The sequence below is a fragment of the Chaetodon trifascialis genome, chromosome 18, assembly GCF_039877785.1.
Source record: "Chaetodon trifascialis isolate fChaTrf1 chromosome 18, fChaTrf1.hap1, whole genome shotgun sequence".
NCBI classification, from domain to species: domain Eukaryota; kingdom Metazoa; phylum Chordata; class Actinopteri; order Chaetodontiformes; family Chaetodontidae; genus Chaetodon; species Chaetodon trifascialis.
Window position 1 is genome coordinate 9,534,496 of NC_092073.1, and position 20,479 is coordinate 9,554,974.

General features: G+C 43.6%; 1 protein-coding gene across 2 annotated transcripts in view; it reads left to right on the forward strand.

Moving 5' to 3' along the window:
• The window catches only part of LOC139346829 (partitioning defective 3 homolog), a 314,486-nt gene that overhangs the window by 97,271 nt on the left and 196,736 nt on the right, over nucleotides 1-20,479 (forward strand). For both annotated transcript variants that reach the window (XM_070986146.1, XM_070986145.1), the window contains exon 3: nucleotides 1,540-1,714. In XM_070986146.1, the coding sequence (XP_070842247.1) occupies nucleotides 1,540-1,714 (175 nt within the window). The remainder of the gene's footprint in view (nucleotides 1-1,539; nucleotides 1,715-20,479) is intronic.

A 20,479-nucleotide genomic window follows, 5' to 3' on the forward strand; every position in this document is an offset into this window, starting at 1 on the left:
GTGCACATTTACCAATAATCAGACCTTTGGAAAATCACCTCCTCAAAGCGCCTGATTTGTAGTATTAAGACCTTCTTATTTTCTAGCACCCGATCTCTCTCTTTGATTGCCTCTCTGGTGCACCAAGCAAATCTGTGATAAACCCTTACAACCTGAGGAATGTAATTTCAAGATCGGAATGGAACGTGATTAGAGTAAAATGGGCGAAGCCTTCAGTGATAGAGCATGTCTCGGAGATAGTGCTGAGATGCGAGGAAACATCTTAGGGAAAAAAAAAAAAAAAAAAACTGTCTGCTTTAATTGTGCAAAGCCAGCATGAGCGATGTCGCCGTGAATTACGGCAACGGTAAACCACACGGGCATACTCACAGACCGCCGTAAATTCAGACGCAGATACAGAAACATACACACTTAAGCATCATCCTCTGCATATGAATTAAATCAAAAAAGAGAGCAGGGGCTTCTAAACTTGTTTAAATGCAGATTTACTTGCGTTGGGGTGAAGAAAAACAGTAAATACATTCAAAAACACTGTTATTTTCACCCTCAGACAAATACGATACGGGATACATGAAAGCTGTTTGCTCCCGACGGCGACTGATGCTTTCTTTGTTGGTTGCTCTCTCCACATCCATGGCCTTCCATTACATAGATTTGCAGGTAGCACAAAAGCATTAAAAGGAACTTGTCTCAAGTCCGTAATATACATACTATTGTTCTGTATAGCATGGTGTGCATTAGGCTGCCGCTGTATGATTCTTCTGTATGGATGGAATAAGAGGTTAATCTTCCAGTGAGAGGTTTAGTAACAGGTTGTGCTGGCAATGAAAACCACTTGGCACTGCTGCTTCTGTACCACCACTACAGGCTGTATGCTTTCACTGCTCTCTTCCTGTCTTTCTCTCTATGTGTGTGTCTCAGTCCAGGAGCCTGAGAATAAGTCTTGACTTGCATTTAGTCAATCAGCATCGGCTGATCTGATTTTCTTTATCCCAGTGAAAGAGGAGACAGAGCGTAGTGTTTCTCTCGCCGTAATCCAGGCTGCTGTCTCTCTGTTGTTAAGTGGGCAAGTTGGCTGTAGTGATGAGCAGTGTGTGTGAGACTGATAATTATGGGATGCTGGGGGGAGTTCTCCCTATCTGGCCGGGGAAATGTGGCAACGTATCACCTTTGTGGGAATGGAGCAGCTGCTCGCCGTGGGAGCCAGACCTGGCAACCCAAAACACCCTGCGCTACATGACTGCAGATGTTGCAAGATTAGATTGGAGAGAGAGAGAGAGAGAGAGAGAGAGAGAGAGATTTGGGCTGAAGCAGATTACCTGAATGTGAAATTACAAACCATACACAGCCTTGTATACAGTACACGTGTGCCCATTCATGTATATGGGTCTGGACACATGCACATTCCTGCATTCACACAAAGTTAGACATACAAACCCATATTTACTGCATATGTAGATACTGGTGACATGTCTGTCTCTCTTTATCCCCCAAAAGACACACTCATACTCAAACACACGTTTTTCCCTCTCTCCCCAGTTGGTAGCAGTATATGAAGAGCAGGATCCTCACAATGGAGGTGACGGTACCAGTGCCAGCTCCACAGGTACGCAGAGTCCTGAACCCTTCGCCAGTGACATCAGTTCCGCGTCGGCCTTCCAGCCCTACCAGGCCAACAGTGAGATCGAGGTCACCCCAACCGCTCTTCGATCCAGTGAGTGCAATGAAAAAGCTATCATCGTTGTTCTGTTAATAAATATTCAAGGTGCACAACTCAATTATCCATTTAATACTATGTTCAATAACTTTAGCTATTTATATGCTATTAATATAGCTAACAATCTAACAAAAATATGAAAAACTTAAATAAAAAAACACCTTACTTGCAGCTAACATTATAGGCATATCAGGGAGCTTGAAGTGAATTTCCTACCTTTTAGCAAAAAGCGATGGACATTGTAGGAAGCACAGTACACCATGAAAAAAGTTAAAATTAGCATCAGCATGACTAGCACCTTCAACACTGCTCTGTGCTTTGTGGTGGATGAGCAGGTAATCTATGCCTCCAGTTTTTAAAGGTCAGGGACACGAAAGCTGACGTCTGAAAGTTAATAGTTGCTTCAGGAAGCCGACCATAACCAGATGAACTGAAGGCAAACCACATTGTGGACTTATTCCCATACTTACATTTTTGTGTGTGTTAATGGTATGAAGACCAGCCTGGAACTTGGAACTGGATAGCAGAGGTGTAGTGCTATTTGTTTAAGTACCGTTGCTCACCTCATGACTTGTATGGTTAAGTTGTGGCTTGTTTCAAAGGTTATGTAACCACAGTTCCTACTGTGGCAAGTTTCCATACAGTCGACTGTAACTGAGGACCAGCAGCTACCAGCAACTGTTAAGGTGGAAGGTTTTCTTGCATGTTACTCAACCCATGAGTTGACATGGTGAAACAATTGCACACCTTAAATGTCAATGTTCCAACTTAGACCATTCGATTAGTTTTTACTTGCTCTCTTGCATGAAACACTCCAATTTCTATGCAAAATGCAAATACTCTATTTCTTCACTTGGACAAAAAAGGTGTACTAGCATTGCTGCGATGCGCTCCAGCAACACAACATGGTGGAAACCTGATTGAAATAATACCAAAAGGCAGCAAAGTAAACTTTTCCTACACTGGCGATCGTCAGTTTTACTATGCTTTAGGTGTGTTGTGAGAGTCGAGTGTCTGACAGGACTGCTCAGCGTATCCAGGGAATGGCAGCGCACTGACTTAGACAGACAGGTAGAAACTGAGACAACGGAAGGAATTGAGACACAGTTGGATATTCAGTCACGCATGAGTAGGAGCACACATGCCAGAGCAAGGTGGACATGCGCACACTCACAGACGGTGCACACAACGAGAAAATGGCGCACACAAGTCAGTGACTCAGATGTTGCTCATGTCCACATATTCACGTCCCGTGAAGTGGAACCAGTGAGCTGATGCGGAGCTGTCTTAAACTTCAAAGGACATCTAAGGCATTCAAACCAGAACTCACATACGGGCATGGACTCACACACATGCACATGAATGAACAGCAGACTTTAGTCCGCTGCCCTAACACAAAAGCACGGCCCAGCTTCCCTCAACCTGCCTGTTACACTGTGGAGATGTATTGAAATAGTTCCAGAGCAATGGCAATCTGAAGGTAAACCAGTAGTGCAGCGTGAAAGGCAGGTTTGTTTGAAGCTGTCTGACATGCTGTCAACTTGCTTCGCCTTTCTGAGAGATGTATTGGCATCTCTCATTGGTCTCACAGACAAAGACGGTGGAGACCTGAGAAGCTTCTGAAACTGTTCATGTGTGATGAAGGGGTGACTTAAAACATCATCCTTCCATTGGACAAACTAGAGTAAGGCTCCTTGAAGTCAAACCCAATTTGGCTCCTACCCCGCACCCTGTGCTCTCCACCTCTGGGTGAGTGTTCGCATGGAGGGTTCACCTTATTTAGGGCCCTCCCAAGCCAGTTTTTGTGCACTCGAGGTGGACAATTAAATCCTCAAACAGCTGGTCTATCCCTGAGAAGAAGTGCCAATGCCTGATAATGCAGGAAACATCTCATGTGTTTGGTCTCGCTACTTAGTAAATATCATATCTGTCCTGCCAACCCACACAAACACTTATTTCTAAACCTATCTCTTGCAGGCCCTGTAAATTGTACGTTATGCATTCAAAGGAATATAATGACAAAATTGCAGCAAAGCTGAAGAACTGATTGCTTCCTACACACTGTGTATGGGTGCCGGTGATGGGTACAGCTATAGCAGTTTTTTTTTTTTTTTTAGAGATAATGACAGTGGAAATAGGTAGCAAAGACAGACAACAGGCTGGACCTCTGATCAGGCAGGTGAGGCTAATGATGTGTTTCCTTTTGTGGTAGTTTACATAAGTGCGGTATTACCAACAACATACAAGTGAGATTGCATTGTTTGCAGGATGTTTGTTCCTTGGAGACTATGTGAAACGCACACTGACTCTTGCCCACTTTCGAGAACAATTTCCACTCCAAAAGTACTTTAAAAGTTGTGTATGTGTGTAGTGAGTAAGAATTTTAAGGGATGGATTGACAGCCGGACAGACAGACAGACAGACAGACTGGCAACTCATACACACGGTCAGGCAGATGAACAAGACAGACAGGGGATGGTCCCTCCAGAGATGGAGATGAGCAAATTACTGGCAGCGATATTGCATATCAGACATCAAAGTGTTGCAGCGGCGCCCTTGGCAGCTGCGCTCTGAGGCAGAGAATTATGGCTATTTAAAATCATCATCTTTTAGAGCCATATTGATTGTTTTTTCCCCTCCTACAACTCCCAAAGTCCCAAACTCTCCCTTTTGCTTTCTTTCCGTCCTCCACCCCTCCCGCGCCTCCGTCTTGGGAACCCATTTTAGATTTCCATGCTAACATGAGCCGCGCAGGTCAAACTGCTAATAATTGGATTGGAGATGAGATGTAAATTACAATAATGAATGTAATTTTCCCGTAATTATACGGACGCTGGAGCTGCCTGTGCCTCTACTCACCACTAAATTCTAATCTTTCAGAAGTAAGAGAAAATGTCTGAAACTTTAAATTAACACTGGTTCTTAATGGTGATTGTAGCTTTGAAATTGAATGTTCTGTTCTTTGTTGCTCAAAGAGTTTCACAGGGCTCCCTTTATTTGACCCAGAGTTGATTTTGTATTAGTGGCTGTCAGGTTGCCATTTGTCAAAGTCTTCCTATTTTTTCTTGACAGTCTCTCAAGTATTGACATGGTGCAGCACGCCCTTGTTTTAATAGCTCTTCAAGGCTGAAATTCATGAAAGTAAAATATTACAGGGCAGCTGTGCCAATTGACAGTCCACTACTAATGACTTTTCCTCTCTGGTTCTTCCAGCTGTGGACAAACAGAGAGGAATAAATGGAAAAGACTATCTGGTCTTTATGTGGTTATTTAACTGTGGTTATTTTTTTCTATAATTAACATTTAATCATGAACGAAGCACTGAGGTCACAAGCATACGATCAGTGTTCACAGTGTATTTTAGTGAGTGGACATTGGTTAAGGGCTGCGCATGCCTCACAGCAAGAAGGTCGCAGGTTCGATTCCCGGTTCGGGCCTTTCTGTGTGAAGTTTGCATGTTCTTCCCGTGCACGCGTGGGTTCTCTCCGGGTACTCCGGCTTCCTCCCACAGACCAAAAACATGCTCATTAGGTTGATTGGTGACTCTAAATTGCCCCTAGGTTTGAGTGTGAGTGTGTATGGTTGTGTGCTTGTGGCTGGCGACCGGTCCAGGGTGTACCCCATCTCTTGCCCGTTGACAGCCGAGATAGGCTCCAGCCCCCCCGCGACCCCGAAAGGGATAAGCGGCATAGAAAATGGATGGATGGATGCACATTGGTTAAAGGTCAGGTTATGCGTGAGCAGAACTAGTTTGCACTGTTGTCCCCCATTTAGTTATTCCCAATGGCCACACTGGAAGGTACAGGTTAAGTATGGGGATAATGGTGCTTGCAGGTAATGAAAAAGAAAGTTCAAGATAAAATTTCAAACCCTGGCTCCGTTGTCACCCCCACACAGCTGACCAATCATGGTGTAAAGTGGGTGTAAGTGTCAGGTTGACGTTTTAAGACGGTTACAGAATACAGTCCCTGCCCAATCCGATGTTGGAAAGGTGTGGTGGTAGCTATTCAACCATCCACAGGCAGTTCTGGAGGACTTTAGTGCCACCTTAAGCCAGTTTCCTGTGTCTAAAGCATAATGCATCATTGATCCTGAGCTGTTAATATCATATGTTTACGGCCCATTCCCACAGATCAGTATGAATTACATCCCTACACACACTTAAATGTCAAAGGGGTTTCCAGCAGAAACCCTGTTTTGCCCTTCGACTCTAGCATTGGTGTGGCTTCTTTCATAGATTACTACTTTTATGTGATTGTTCTTTCACTGTGAGGGTTTTTTAATCGTAGGTTGTTCTATGCTCAATGGCAATTGCTCAGGATACCCAATCAGGAAATGGGAGAAGCTCAAGTGCTATTGACAGAGGTTAAAACTACACTGACATTGATGCGGAGTGGCTTTAAAACACTGACAGATGATCACAGTGATTGCAGCGATACTTCCATGATTGACCCCCTGGCAATGTACAGATCCCACTAAAATATCTACAGATAGCTTGCCATCTTTCCATTTACACTGTGACCACTTTGACAAAATTCAGCCCCAGCCAAGACAATCTCACTTTGGAGCGTCTCTATCCAAAGAGTAGACCGATGTTGTGACAAATTGGCCATTCCTCCACTGACCTGGTCCTGTGGTCCTTGAATCTCTGCTCCCCTGGTCCTTGAAGCTTTGCAGTGACAGGGTTGCTAGGATGCCATTAGAGAGATTACCTGTCTGTGTGTGTTGGGGGTGGGGGGCACCTTCAAAGGGGAGGGCCTTCATTTAATCAATTTGCCTTAGTGGTCTGCCACTGAGGAGGCTCCCTGTCGCCAGCCAAGGCCATATAAAAGTCAGAACAGAAGAGGAGATGCACAGTGACACACTGACAGCACACAAGTGTACATAGTGACTGACATGTCAGTGAGCATGACTGTAAAATGTCTCACTAAACTCTTTAAGAATACAAAGGTGCTCATATTAAGTCATTAGTTCTCATTGGCACCTGCTCTGATATAGTGTAAGATGTATACTTTCAGCATTTTTTTCCTTCCTTTGTAAGATCTCCGTCTCAGATTTGAGGATTTAAGCTGCCACCCCATCTTGGGCTCTCCCAGTGGGTTGCCAAGGCACTGATTGCCAATTATAGATAAACTACTTGGTTTAGGTTTGGAACCACATGCAGCTAGGTCTGATAGCAGGAACTGATACTTATCGTTCTCATCTGCCCATCTCTCTCTAACTCTCTGTGGTCCAGAACTACCTCTTCAATCTCTCACTTCAGCAGTAAGCAGGTGATGCGGTACGATCTCGGGGCTGAGATATCGTACGAATCACAAGGTTGATAACGGCTGCAGTGTGCAATCTGCTGATTGGTCGTGTTTGATGGTTAACCTGTTTCACGTCAGCTCTGTCTGCCTCCCTCTCCCTCTCTCTTTCAGTAAACGTCTGACTATCCTATTACTTTTAAGTGATTAATTAATTAATTTTGCCCTTAACTCACAGTACATGGTTCAAGGCTTGGGACTACATTGTTGTATAGGTTCTGACAAGTTTAGTCAAAGAAGTGCAGCTTTATTTCTTTTTATCCTTTGTTTCTTTTCATCCTTATTTAGTCTAATTGTCACAGTACAATCCCTGCTCGACTGGTTGGTAGCCTTGAACAGAAACTCTCGCTAACAGGGCATTGACCCCGTGCTGAACTCAGCATAGTGGATTTATCTTTAGTGGGAAACATTTGCATCCGCCACTGACCCCCTCCACCTGTAGTTGTCTGTGTATTGTGTAAGAACCCTGTTTCCTCCAATTCTGAATCACGAATACAGCAGGCTGCACGTGGCTACTTCATTATTGCCCCAGACACACAGAAACCATCCAACCACCCATCCTCCCACGTTGGAATAGAACTACATGTAACTGGAGCAAGGTTTTCTGTGCATCAGTCACCTTGTTGTAGTTTGGTTAAATGCAGCCTCACTCGTGAATATGCAGACAGTACATGAACACTACATAAAATACCAAATAACAAAGGTCTTAAATTGGATTTTGACAAAGGGCCCCTCCCTTTGTCCTCCCTGTGCTGACGTTGTTATTTAGGAGGCAGCCTCTACAAGACAGGGTCATCGAATGAAATAATAAGGCAGGACCTAAGGTGAACCTTCTGGGGTCCTTGGGGGTTGCTGGTAAGACTGTTGGCAAATGGGCTATAGACACAAAGCGGCAGAGCCAAATTAATATAAGAAACAGCCCCCATTCCTCACTGAGTTTTATCATTACAGGCAATGGAATTGCCAAGAAACAGGCCACAATTTCTCAATTGGTGAGCTCAGATTTTCTCTTCTCTTTGTTTCTTTTTCTTTCTCTCTCTTTATATATTTGGCTCCCAGAAGAGATGATGACATAGCCTTTTTTTAGGTTTCTCTTTCCTCCTCTGCAGTGCCATGACACTATCCATCGTCATGGCACACTTGTCAGGACAGGCTTATCCTCTCAGCAAAGACTGGGATGAAGAAGAACAAAAGATTTATTTAGCTCTGATTAAACAAGAGCAAAAAATTAAATCAAATGTGCCGAGTTAGGTCTTTGATTTTCACTCATGCATCCCTCTGTGTCATGCGTGCTATGTGTTGCTATGTAAGCGAATCACTGTTGTTCCAAACGACCTATCAGGGTGAATTTACAGCTTTGCCAGTGTAGGGATATAGAGGAGAGGATGGATGTGTTTATGTCATAGATCTACTCAACCCTTCTTCAACAGCGATCCCCAAGCACTCCAACTGTGCATCATACCTCTCAAAGTAGCTCCAGAGTTGAGTACACACTCTGCTGCGAGCATGTTGCGATAGCAAGTTCATCATTAGCACACTGAAAGCCCTTTTAAACCCACTGGCCTCGTGAGACTATGAACTGCCTTCCTCTACCTGAGTTAGTGTAGAGGCTATTAGTTATGTCAACTCTTAATCATGCTCGTGCTTGTAGTGGGGGAGAGAGGGAGTGCTCAGAGTGGGTGTTTAAACTGCTGAGGAGTGGGCGTTCGGTTCACAGTCGCTGGGAATATTAGTCATAAAACTCTCGTACTGTCATAATATCATCCAGGGCTTCTTATAGCTAATTATTGCAACGGCCGGCACTGTTAAATGGTGAAGGCAGTGTTTTGGTAATGAAGTGTGAAGTGCTTGGAGTGGTAAAAGTCTCCACTCAGCACTGCTGGGAATGTGTTACCAGTACTACTCCTATTATTACTTCTGCCAGGATCCCAATAAAGCCATAGCTAGACAGCTGAATCATGTGAAGTTGTGTGTGTGTGTGTGTGTGTGTGTCTGATAGAGAGAGAGAGAGTTTGTTGACTGCTTTATTACTTCCCAAGCTGGGCTGAGATCAGTTCTGCTGGTCACTTGTGTCACACTTAAAGCAACACGGGAGCAGCGAGGTCTTGATTGGAAAACAAAGTCGTTAACAGTTTCTGACAGGCAGAAATAGCCTCAAATGGTGGCTGGCCATAAAGCCGTGACAGGGAGCATGGGAATGGAGCCAGAGTTTGTTTGCACTGACTGGTGTCGTCTCAGTACCAAAGACACTGAGCAGAAAGACATTTAGCAGAATTATGTGGCTGGCTGTCTGACGTATGGCATCTTTCTAAATCTTCTAAATGTACAGTTTGTTTAAACACGAGGTAAATGCTGAAATATTTCTATAGTGCTGAGATAAATCCTGTCCACCATGGAACTTTTTTGGGTGATCTTAGGGTGGCTAATTCACTGCAGGCCTACTGAATTTCCAATGTAAATTCAACAGAAAGGGAATCATTAAACATGGCATCATTAAACTGCTTTATGTTTCTCTCCCCTTTTCACACCAAATTCCTGTGCTTGGGTTTTTTAGTCTCCCTCCATCTGAACAAGAAGAACAGCCAAGAGAAACTTGCATGTAGCTTCAGTGTCACTTCATTGACACAATCAGAACCAAGTTTGATAAAACACAATTTTTGAAACATTCAAAAACAGCAAGAGCAAGTATTTCTTTCCCAAAACAAATGCAGAACATTAAAAAAAAGAGCCCAATTAAGGAAAAAAGGAAAAATAGTTTCATTAGCATTAGCAAAAATTGTTTAAACTTATATTTGTCTTCATGTCTCTGTCTCATTAGTCAGTGAGAACCTCTCTGGTTAATTTACATTGTATATGACATGTCAAAAGAGGGTCAAACTGGCCAAGGGCAATGCCTCCTGGTCTCAGCACGATAAGTCCACAAAGAGCTGGCGGTGTTTAGCATCTCTTTGTCTCCAGGCTCTTCATCCCGGTGGACCTGCAAACAGCCCCTCGACTCCTCCGCCCACTTCATTAGTCCCTTTGTAAGAGGCCCCCGCCCTCTCTCTCTCCTGCACCGATCTGATTCGTCGTCTTCCACAGGGAGGTCACCTGTGAAGTTTGTCTGCTTCAAAGCACATGTGAGGAAGGCACTCAGGCATGTGCTGACACATGCTGGTAGCCGCATGAGGTTGGAAACACCTATGTTTAGACACATGTAATGCAGGCGGACAGGTATTATTCACACATGCTAATGCACATGCAAACAACATGGGAGCATGGTTGAGGGCATGCATGCCGACAGCGGAGGTTAAATGCTTTCATTTTTATCAGTGAGTGTGTTTGCTAATGAGCACACACACACACACACACACACACACACACACACACACACACACACACACACACACACACACTCATAAATACACAAATGTGGACACTGATTATTGACTTCGATCCAGTCGTAAAATTCACTTTTATCCTAAAATTAATAAAGGCCAAAATCACGTTGTCAGCTTGTAGGTTGAGATATAGTATCAGCAACAAGTCATTTCCCAAATATCTAGAAGGTGAGACTTTTCGATTAATTTGATTTCCATTGGTATCAGCTGAAATGATCTCGCTGCTGTGTGTTAGATAAAATAACAAAACAGGATTATTTTTGCTGCACGCTCCGACACGGAGGACTGCTCACCAAGTAACACACAATGCAGCAAAAACCCATGGAGTTAGGAAGCGAGGCGGCACAATGAATATTTGTGAAGTGTTCATGAATAATGATGAAAATGGTCGAAAGAGAGAGAGATGCATCCTCTTGGCCACAGCCACAGAAAGTCTGTCATTCCCCTCCTTCCTCTCCTCCTGTTTTTCATCAGATCCACCAAGATACGATCCACCCCAAAGCACTGTGGAAATCCCTGAACACTCCTCTTCATCTTCCCACAAACATGATCACTTTCAGAGTACTTACTTTGGCTCACAATCATGGCTTTGATCAAAGCAAAACATTTTCACATACCCTGCTTGATTCATTGTTTTTTCTCATGAAACAGCGTCTCCCAGCCAGCAGTAAGGGCAAATTAATTTGACAATGTGCAGCGACTGCCCAGCTTACTTCCTCCACGCTACCCAAGCAGATGTTTAGAAACCACATGTTGGTATATTGGACTGAAGTTCTGAGTCTAGAATGTTTGGATATGAGGAACAAGCTGCTCCCTATCTTTTGGCATAGATCTGAACTATGAATTATTAATACATGTTGACATGCCTTCATTCACCTAGAGGAAGCAGCAGAAATGGAAAAAGGAGAAAACATTACTCACTCCCCCACATTTTCTCTGATTTCTCCTTTTATTTTTAACCCTGAACACAGACTTGTCAACACTTGGTGAGCTACAGGAAAACACGCTGGACCTGGTTTGGTTTTTGCTGTCTTATTCTAGCAGAGCAGATGCAGGTTGACAAGAGGGGTAGAATTCCCTGCCCACTTCCCTTTAGGCTGTTGGCCCAAATTGTCTTTGTCCTGTGGAATTTAGTCAAATAGCAGAGATCAAACACCAGCTGTCTCATTGTATCTCTCTAGTCAGACCCAGCAACAGTGTCAGGGGGTGTAGCTCAGTAGTAAAGCACTTAACTGTAGATCAGGAGGTCCCCAGTTCAGCTCTGGGTGTCTCCTCGTTTTAGGCCGGGGTGATGACATGATCAAGGCTTCAGATGCAGACTGGTTCAGGCTTTCAGCACACGCCTCACTGAATGGTCCGTGATTCAGACACCAGTGGCATTGTTTGACTTTAAACCTTTTTCCACTCTGTCTCTAAGATTTGACACAACTAATCTGAACAGCCAAATTCATTCATGAGAAAACCTAATGCTGTTTTCTAAGTAATGAGTAATGAGGAAATGTTGTTCATTAACATGTCTGACAAGCATTGTTGGGGGTAATGCATTACAAAGTTAAATGTTAGAGTGCTCAGATTTTTTGCCGTGGATGTGTTTACAGTGGGATTAGTCGACAGCCTGGAGTGTCTCATACAGATGCTGAAGGGTACCTTGTGCATCTGTATGAGACGTTGATGGGCATGAGGAAACGGCCTTGGTTTAACACAGTCCAAAGTGCAGGAGACAAGATGTATTGTTTAACATTTAATTGAATTGTCAGTCTTTGACTGACTTTAACCAAAGTGCCTTTGTTGCCGCGGCGACCTCACTGTGACTTTGTCACAAACTTCATTCACTGAAAAAAAACATGGTCTGTGAACAAAATCCAGGCAGCAGTTATGTTTGACACTACAATGTGACTGGGAAAACAATTTAACACTTTCTTTAAGTAACTCCTGAGAGGAGACAGGTTGATGATTGGTACCTTTACCTGTGACCACAGTGCCTCGCTGCTCGAACAAATACTAACCTAATACCTAAAACTTTGGATGTCACATTTTGGACTGAGGCAAACCTGGACCATGGTCCTTTGGGTGGCAGTTCAAGATGACTACAAAGTCCAAAGTGTCCAAATGTGTCAAGAAGTAAAATAGTTTGCTAGCCTCCATCTCAGCATGACGGCACAAGTTAGAGTGAGCCTTATACGAGTGGAAATGTGTGTGTGTCCGGACAGCTGCAAAAGAAGAAACTCCGACAAAAACGTTCATGCTTTTCAGCACACGATCAGGCCTTCGGTACTTCAAGTGCTGTGCAATGGCTGAAAAGTTACTTGCATATTTCATCATTCCATACACATTTACTGTGGGGTCAAGTTGTGCCATTGCCGTGAGCAACAGAAACTTTGGACATCGGCTGAGGCCTTTCATTGCTTCCATCCACAATTGAAATACACTCTGGAAACTTTAGCCAAGCTTCCACTGAAAGACCATCGCCCCCTTTCCTGTTTTGAGACGTGAAGCAATCTCTTTTTTGGTGCCACGACACAGCCAAGGACTTCACAGAGAGTTACTCTGTGAAATCCAACCAAAGGGTGTGTGATGTAAAAAGCAGAGTAGAGTAACTGTAGTAATGAGTTGTTGATGTTTAAGTGCCACACAGAGCACCTTTGACCTCTCGGCCACCCTGTGACTCTCATATAAGTCCCATAAAAACACCACTTTCTCCCACTATCTAAGCATTGTTTGGAACATACAATCATTATCAGTGATTACCAGTGACACCGATAATGCTGTCTTCACACACACTATGCTACCTTGTTGCCCAATTACATGAGTTATTCCCACAGAGGGTGCTTTACATACCTACTGAGAAAAAAAGTTTGATTTTCTGCAACCATGCTTTGCTCCCATCATCCCCTGCTTCGAATCCCAATGAAAACCTCATGTGCTTGTATAATGCTGCGTGACAGATTAGAGTGATGCATATCCAAAACAGGGAGCCCTGCACATCACAGTACCATCTGTTTCTTCGGATCCTGTATTCACTTTTTCTAAAACAATCCTAAAAGTTCCCGCCATAGTGCCGAGCGCCGCTGCTCAGTTGTTTCCCTCTGTTTTTTGCCTTTGTCACTCTGCTCTGTGTTGTGCAAAGAACGCCTCTCTGATATGCTTTGACTTGTTGCATGTAAACTTCTCTGACCTCATACGTGCTATTATGTGCTTGTGTCTGATCAGGAATGGGTTTAAGTGTGTGTGAGCTGTTTCGAGATTAGCACATGTGCTCAGTGGCGGCTCCCAGCAGGCGGCTTTCAACCGTTGAACAACACAGGCCTCACACCAGTGCCCATATCACTCCTCCCGCAGCACTCCTCTCATCTCACACGCCAAATAACTTTCTGTTTTTCCCCAATAAATCATCAAGGGTTCAGAAAAAAAGTTGCAGAGTCTGCTGGAAGTTTGCATTTGTCATCTTTGCTGAAAAGAGCAACTGAAGTGAGCTTGTTTTTGTTCAGAGCAGAGGAAGACGTTCTCATGGCTGAAATGTTTGCGATATGGATTTTGTGTACGTGCTGTCTGGAAACTGCAGTGGAATTAGCTCTATGCTTCAGATTCTGTCTGGCCTGCCAGAAACTGAAATTCGTTCACTCACTCATCAGCTTCCAGTTAGGCTCACACATCGGCTGTGACAATTAAGTCGGTGACGGTTTGGGCTTCTTTAGAGATAGAAGACACAAACTCTTTGTGCCATAAAGTGATCCTGCAGCATTTCTGCAGAGACATGGCTGCTCATTGTGAAAAATCTAGTTTAGAGGCTGAAACAAGCAGTTAATCTTCACAGTAATTATATCACTATTACAGTAATACCTCATAACTACTGTAATTATTATAAATTGTTCCTTAAATGCCACATATTGCATGTGTAATGTATGGGATTATGTCAGCTTGCTGTGTGAGGTCTTACATTTGTACTTAAAGGGGAACGCCGCAGATTTGACACATGAAACCCTGTTTACAGGTGTTTGGGAGTTCTAACGTGTGTGAGAAAAAGTTGCATTAAACCTTTTGTGGCTGCAGATGGAGCTGCCTGAAATGCTGCAGCTTAAGGCCAATACACACAGTTTTGTGCTGTAGCTGCTGATGGGCAACATTTGTGCTGTGTTCAGTGTTAACCCTCAGAATTCGTCGTTTTATCTGGGTGCAAGAACCTCTTCAAAATAGAATGAGCCACTCAGGAGCCGCGATGGAAGCCATATTAATGGCATTGTTTAGCTGAGTAGCTTTTTGAAGCAGTCTGAGTCAGGCTTCATTGCAGCCTTTGCAGACTGACACCCCTGAAGATGACTAAATCTCCCGCTCTAAAGTTTCATGGATGAGAAGAGGTTTGGGTTCGGGCAAGTCTTTATTTATCTCAGCAGTGTCACCGTTTTTCATATTTACTACACAACCCCAAATTTGTTTGGCCAACCAAACTAAATTATGAAATGTATCTGGTCATTTTGGCTGCGCCTCCAGCCTCGACCACTCCTGGCTGGCTCATGACATCGTCAGAGGAGTGTTTTTAATCATGGGCGACTTGGCCACATATCAGGCTGAGTGAGATTTATGGCTCCTTTTCTCTGAGTCGGTACCTCCAGACCAGCCGTAATGGAGAAACACACAAAATGGTGTTTACATGGAGGGGTGCTGCTGCAGACCTGTTTCTGGGTTGACTGAGAGTTGTTTGGTTTGCTGATTAGCAGCTCCCTGGAGGCCTCGGTGCAAAGGGGTCTCTCCATAAGTCTGGTCTGAGCGGGAATCGAGTTGGGGTATTATGATGCTGCTGATCCCATTTTGTATCCAGTTTTTACTCGATTGTTTTATTTTGGAGGAATGGATCAAACATTATGACCTAAAATCCTTAAGAATAATTTATTGTGCTACAATTGCAAAAGACACATCAGGAAACTTAAACTGAGAATCACTGAAATTAAACCAGGAGAGAAACCGAACCTTAACTCAGCCCTGGCCCTGAGACTAAGCACGATCACTTGACCCCACGTGTTTCTGAATTGTTTAACAGCCTCGGTCTTCAGGAGCATGTGCACAAACATGCTCACGTGCACGTCTGCGCTCATTCACACCTGCGCACATGCATACACATTAACACATATGCAAGCGTGCACTCTAGTTGTGTTACTCTCCAGGTTCTCAGCAAGAGTAGAGACTCGACCTAGATGAGTCAGGTTTGATTTGGGGAGTGAACTCCACTCCTTTCCTCCTCCTCCTCCTCCTCCTCCTCCTCCTCCTCCTCCTCCTCCTCCTCCTCCTCCTCTTCCTCCTCCTCCCTGAGATCTTCATTGTCTGGGGAAACAGTCTAAGAGCAGCACGCACACACACACACACACACACATTGGTGTTATTGTTGAAGTGTCTAGGTGTCTGCTGCTGGAGGCCTCATCTCTGAGGACTTGAGGAAGGCTGACATCCTCTCCTCTTTCTCACAAGTAAATAGTCTGTATTGTCTTTCTGTCAGGAGAAAAGAATCCGTCTCTGTCTCTCTGTTTCTTGTTCAAAATGAAAACAGGATAGTTGATTCAGCAACCCTGCAGGAATACAGCTCTCCAACTGGTGTTCGACTCAGGGACTGTAATGGAACGTCATACCCGACACCAAAACTAATGTGATTGACGTATGAAGTTTGTCATGGAGGAGACAGATTTGAGTTGAACTTCCTCGCTACGGTATTTAAGGGTTGCATAATCCAATTAAATATTATAAAACCGAAATTAGAAATAAGGAATTCAGTTTTTTCTGGACAAAAAGAATCCAAAAAAAAAAAAAGAATACCCTGGATCACATAACATCTTTGCCATTGTGAGGTCTTTCAACTTGACACAAGGCCGAATAAGACTGAAGTGATCGCCTTAACTGCAGAGGCTTACAGTTCATCGTGGAGAGATGACCCTGATACATAGTTCTGGCACCATCAAAAGAGGTCGAGACTTCCCTACAGAGGCCACACAGACAGTCAAGTGATATTTGATATTTTCAGCCAGTTTACGAGAGGAGGCTGCTGTGTAAAGAACTTCACCTTCGAACCTGTAAACAGAAAGGAGGAGAAAGCCAGGGCTTGTTTTCATTTCTCTACAAACATGTCCTTTTGTGAATGAACCTGCTCGGTGGTAAATAGAAACCTGACAAACTAGCAGCATATGACTGCACTTTTAGAACCTAAAGACACTGAGGGATGGCCTTTTTTTGTTTTGCAAAAGACGATTTGTAGCATTTTAACATGGTTTGCTAATACTTGCTTATTGGCTCTGTGAGGTTATTAATTAAAAATATACATAAGCGTAGAAGCAGACACATAGACAGTCGGCCACTTTGCCCTAAAGCAAAGCAAGCTTTTTGTTTTCATGCCCGTTTGCTTTAAAGTGCTTTTCAATCCATCCATCTACTGGGTTTCATCTTCTGCTCTCGGTAAAGGTCAGCGGGTGATGTTTATTCAGAGTTGCTCTCGTCTCACTTTCTGACAGTGCATCAGATTAGAGTTTGCTAAACACTTCACAGAAGCACTCTGAGTGGTGTTCTCGACCCTGCTTGGCCTTTGGTTGACCAGCGTCCTATTTAAGTCTGTTACATATTTCATCTCCTTCTCCACAGTCCTGATGCCCACCACTGCAGAACTTTACAGCCCACCCCCCCCCCAAAAAAGGAGCTTTTTGTCCCCCTGCCTATGATTCAGGTCAGGGTGTATTCAGTGGAAATCCCCTTCGCTCTACACAAGGGACATCAATATGTAGTCAGTGGTTGGAGAGGAGAGTTAAAATGGCTCAGTGCCATAATTTATTCAGACATTGAACCGTCCCAGGCTTGAAGAATTCAAAGTAGCTCCAGAAAAAATAGCTTTTAGACTTTTCATGAAGCCACGGTCGCTTGGCGTTTATATTTAAATCAGGTCGATATGAAAGCATGGACTCACAGTATGCCAGAGCCAGAAAGCCACAAGGGAGAATGCCCAGTTCACAGAGCAGACAGCCTTCATCCTGGTTGGCTGATAGTGTCCGTATTCTATGTACTGCACACATTTGTATTTAAATACCAGTAAAGACCAAGCTGAATTTATTCCATAACCTTTAACCCACATCTTACTGCAGAGCAAAATCCCAGCCCTGGTTACATTATAGGCTGTTACCTGTGACATTCACTACACTGCAGGAGTTATGTCGTAATTTATTAGTGCACCTACTTTTCCTGAACCCACCTTTCATATTCTATTAAAGGGTAAATCCACCGAGGCACACAGGAAAACAAATTGCTGTTGCGCTGCTGTTTGTGTCAAGCTCCCAAGCATGTTGCACTCGTGGCCGCGTCTCAATTAGTGATGTCATAGCAGGTGGTTCTGATTTAGCAGCTGATGACAAACACCTGCTGTAGCGCCATGACCAAAAGTTTCAAACCGCACTTTGTTTACCCTTGAAGTTAAAGATTTCTCGATTTTCCTTTACATTTTGACAACCTCAAGAGAACAAGCTTCAGATTGTTGTGTTCAGGTGACCGTGAAATCAGTGATATTGAGCAAATATTGTTCCAGTCAAGAAAAGTAAAAGTCACGACATCACTGAATGAGTTTTTGTGTTTGAAGGAAGGATGTACCTTACCTACAGCGTGTTTCTCCTGGTATCATTGTTAAATGTCAGTACAAAAGCGGCGAGTCTCGAAAGAAAGTCTGCCCTTAATCTTGAGGGATTAAACCTCAAATACACTCAATAAATTTGTCAGAATATGCCAGAATACATCACTGTAAAGCAATGTTAATGCACAAGTCTAAGCCTAATTTGGTCATTTTAAGAATAACAATGTGAGCCTTAGCGTGTCCTCTCTTTAACCTTATCAGTATGCTGAGGCATTCGCTCCATTACCTTGAGTTGGCAGTCAGTCAGGAGGAAGGGCCACTCCCTCCTCTCCAGGTAGAGTGAGGACCCTTTCTCTTTACTTCATGCCATTTCAGTGATTGGAAACTTCCACGGCTAATACATTAGCGTTGACCCCCGTCTCTCTCACCACCAAGTTGGAAGTTGATTTTGCGGCGTTATTAGAGCCACTTGAGGGAAAAGTGGGAAAGTGAAGTGAGTTAGATGTAACTGTGCTGGAGGTTGGTTTGGTTTATGACCAGCAAGACGGACGGCTATGTAGAAAATACATAATGTTTTAATGGTGCTAGCTCCTAAGAAATGTGAAATACTCCTCTGGACATTGTCGTCCCAGTGGCTTCCTCATTTCTCACCTCAGGCTGTTAAGTAAGCATGTTTAGCATATGACTTGACAACAGCTTAAAGGGGAAATGTCCTTTTTCAAGGTAACAGCATCTACATGTACAAATACGCTAGAGCACAAATGCATGAAGAAGACCTCAAAGGCCTCTAAAGGCTGGGTGTCCTCAACACGTCCTCATCTATAAAGCAGAATAGCATCTTGTCCGGGATAAATGATGGTATTTACTATTATTTTGTCTGACAAGATGCTCGCATGAGACGGATATTATTTAAAGTGGACGGAAGACGGACGGTTATCTCCAATCGGGCAGCAGCATAAACCCTCTGTACTCCCGATTGACCGACACACCAGCTGGTGCGCTGTTATCAGTGTTTGCTTTGATTTTCAAACTGGAAAGGAGAGGAGGGTGTTTTTTTTCCTTCAAATTAGTGTCTGAATAAATATTTGGTTAGAAATTGGCCACGCAAATACAAAATTATGTTTAATGTCATATCCGTAACCCACGATTTGAGTATTGCAAAAGATTGCGAGTCAAGATGTCTCTGGGATGTTTTAGTATAGCCTCAGTTCATTTCTGAATATGTTCTGTGAATGGCTGATGGCAGGTCTTTTTGACTGTGAAAAGGGCACATGCTGACGGTTACAACTGAAACAAGCATTACTTAACAATAGATGATTGACAGTTATCGCTTACAACAACTCTAACCCTTCCCTGATTGGACCGACACACTGTTTATTGGTCTGTCATTGGTGTCACAGGATCACCATTTTTCCCCGACCTTTCACTACACATTTTCTGATATGTTTGGCAAAACAAAGCCAACATGCTGAATAATGCTTGTGGAACACCTGCAATAGGCTTTTACGTAGTTTGGGCATGTTATCTGTGTCAGAGCTAAAGATGGCATTTAGATGAACGAAATGCTCTTAACATCACAACAGTGAGCCCAGTTGTACGACTGGTTGTCATTCTTAACAAGTCATTTATGGCTTTAGTTTCATGATGATTAATCTCAGTGCTTTTTGCCAGTGAATAAGGAACAGCTTGTAACTGAAGCAAGGTGCCGGCTAAAAATGCAATCCCTCCCATTTCAAACTGTCCTGCTGGCTCCACTGGCCATAGGAATACTAAAAATCAGGAGATGTGCCCATGCTGGGCATCCAGCATTGAATCGAATGAGCTGAAAGCGTTTAGATTTTCTTAGATTCGTCAATCTAATGCTAAACTAAATGACTTTAATATTGACTTTCATTCTGTGTATATAAGGCAATATCTTTATCCAGGGTGATTTATACAAGCTAATATATTTCTCCTCCAAACAAGGTGAGTGTGAAAGATAAATAAAGGACAAAGCAAGGCGAGGTAATAGCCCCAGGAGAGTCTGACCTCTCCCTGTGGTGAATTGTGATGTGTGTATATCTCTATGACCCTGCACCCTGGCCATAATCCCTCACTACAGGGGCTGGATTAGAGCTTCGTTTTATTAGCCAGCACCCCCCCTCCGAACGGTCTCACTCCCACCTCAGCCTGGATCGATGGCTGGCTCGGTCTGAAGTGGTGGCACTGGTTATTAAACGTGGGACCAACCAAACCCTTGGTTGCAGGGATAATCCCATCACAAATTAAGTGGAGGAAAATTGGTCAGGGAGAACGGGGAGGGGGGGGAGAATCTTCATATTGTGACCTTCTAAACAGAGTACACATAAACAAGCACACGCTGCTTAACAGCTCTCTTATTTATCATACGATAATGATTAATCAGCATTTTATTAAAGAGAAGCCTCACTAAATGGGAAAACGCTATTCTTGTCAATGATTAGATGTCAGTGGCATCATAAAACAG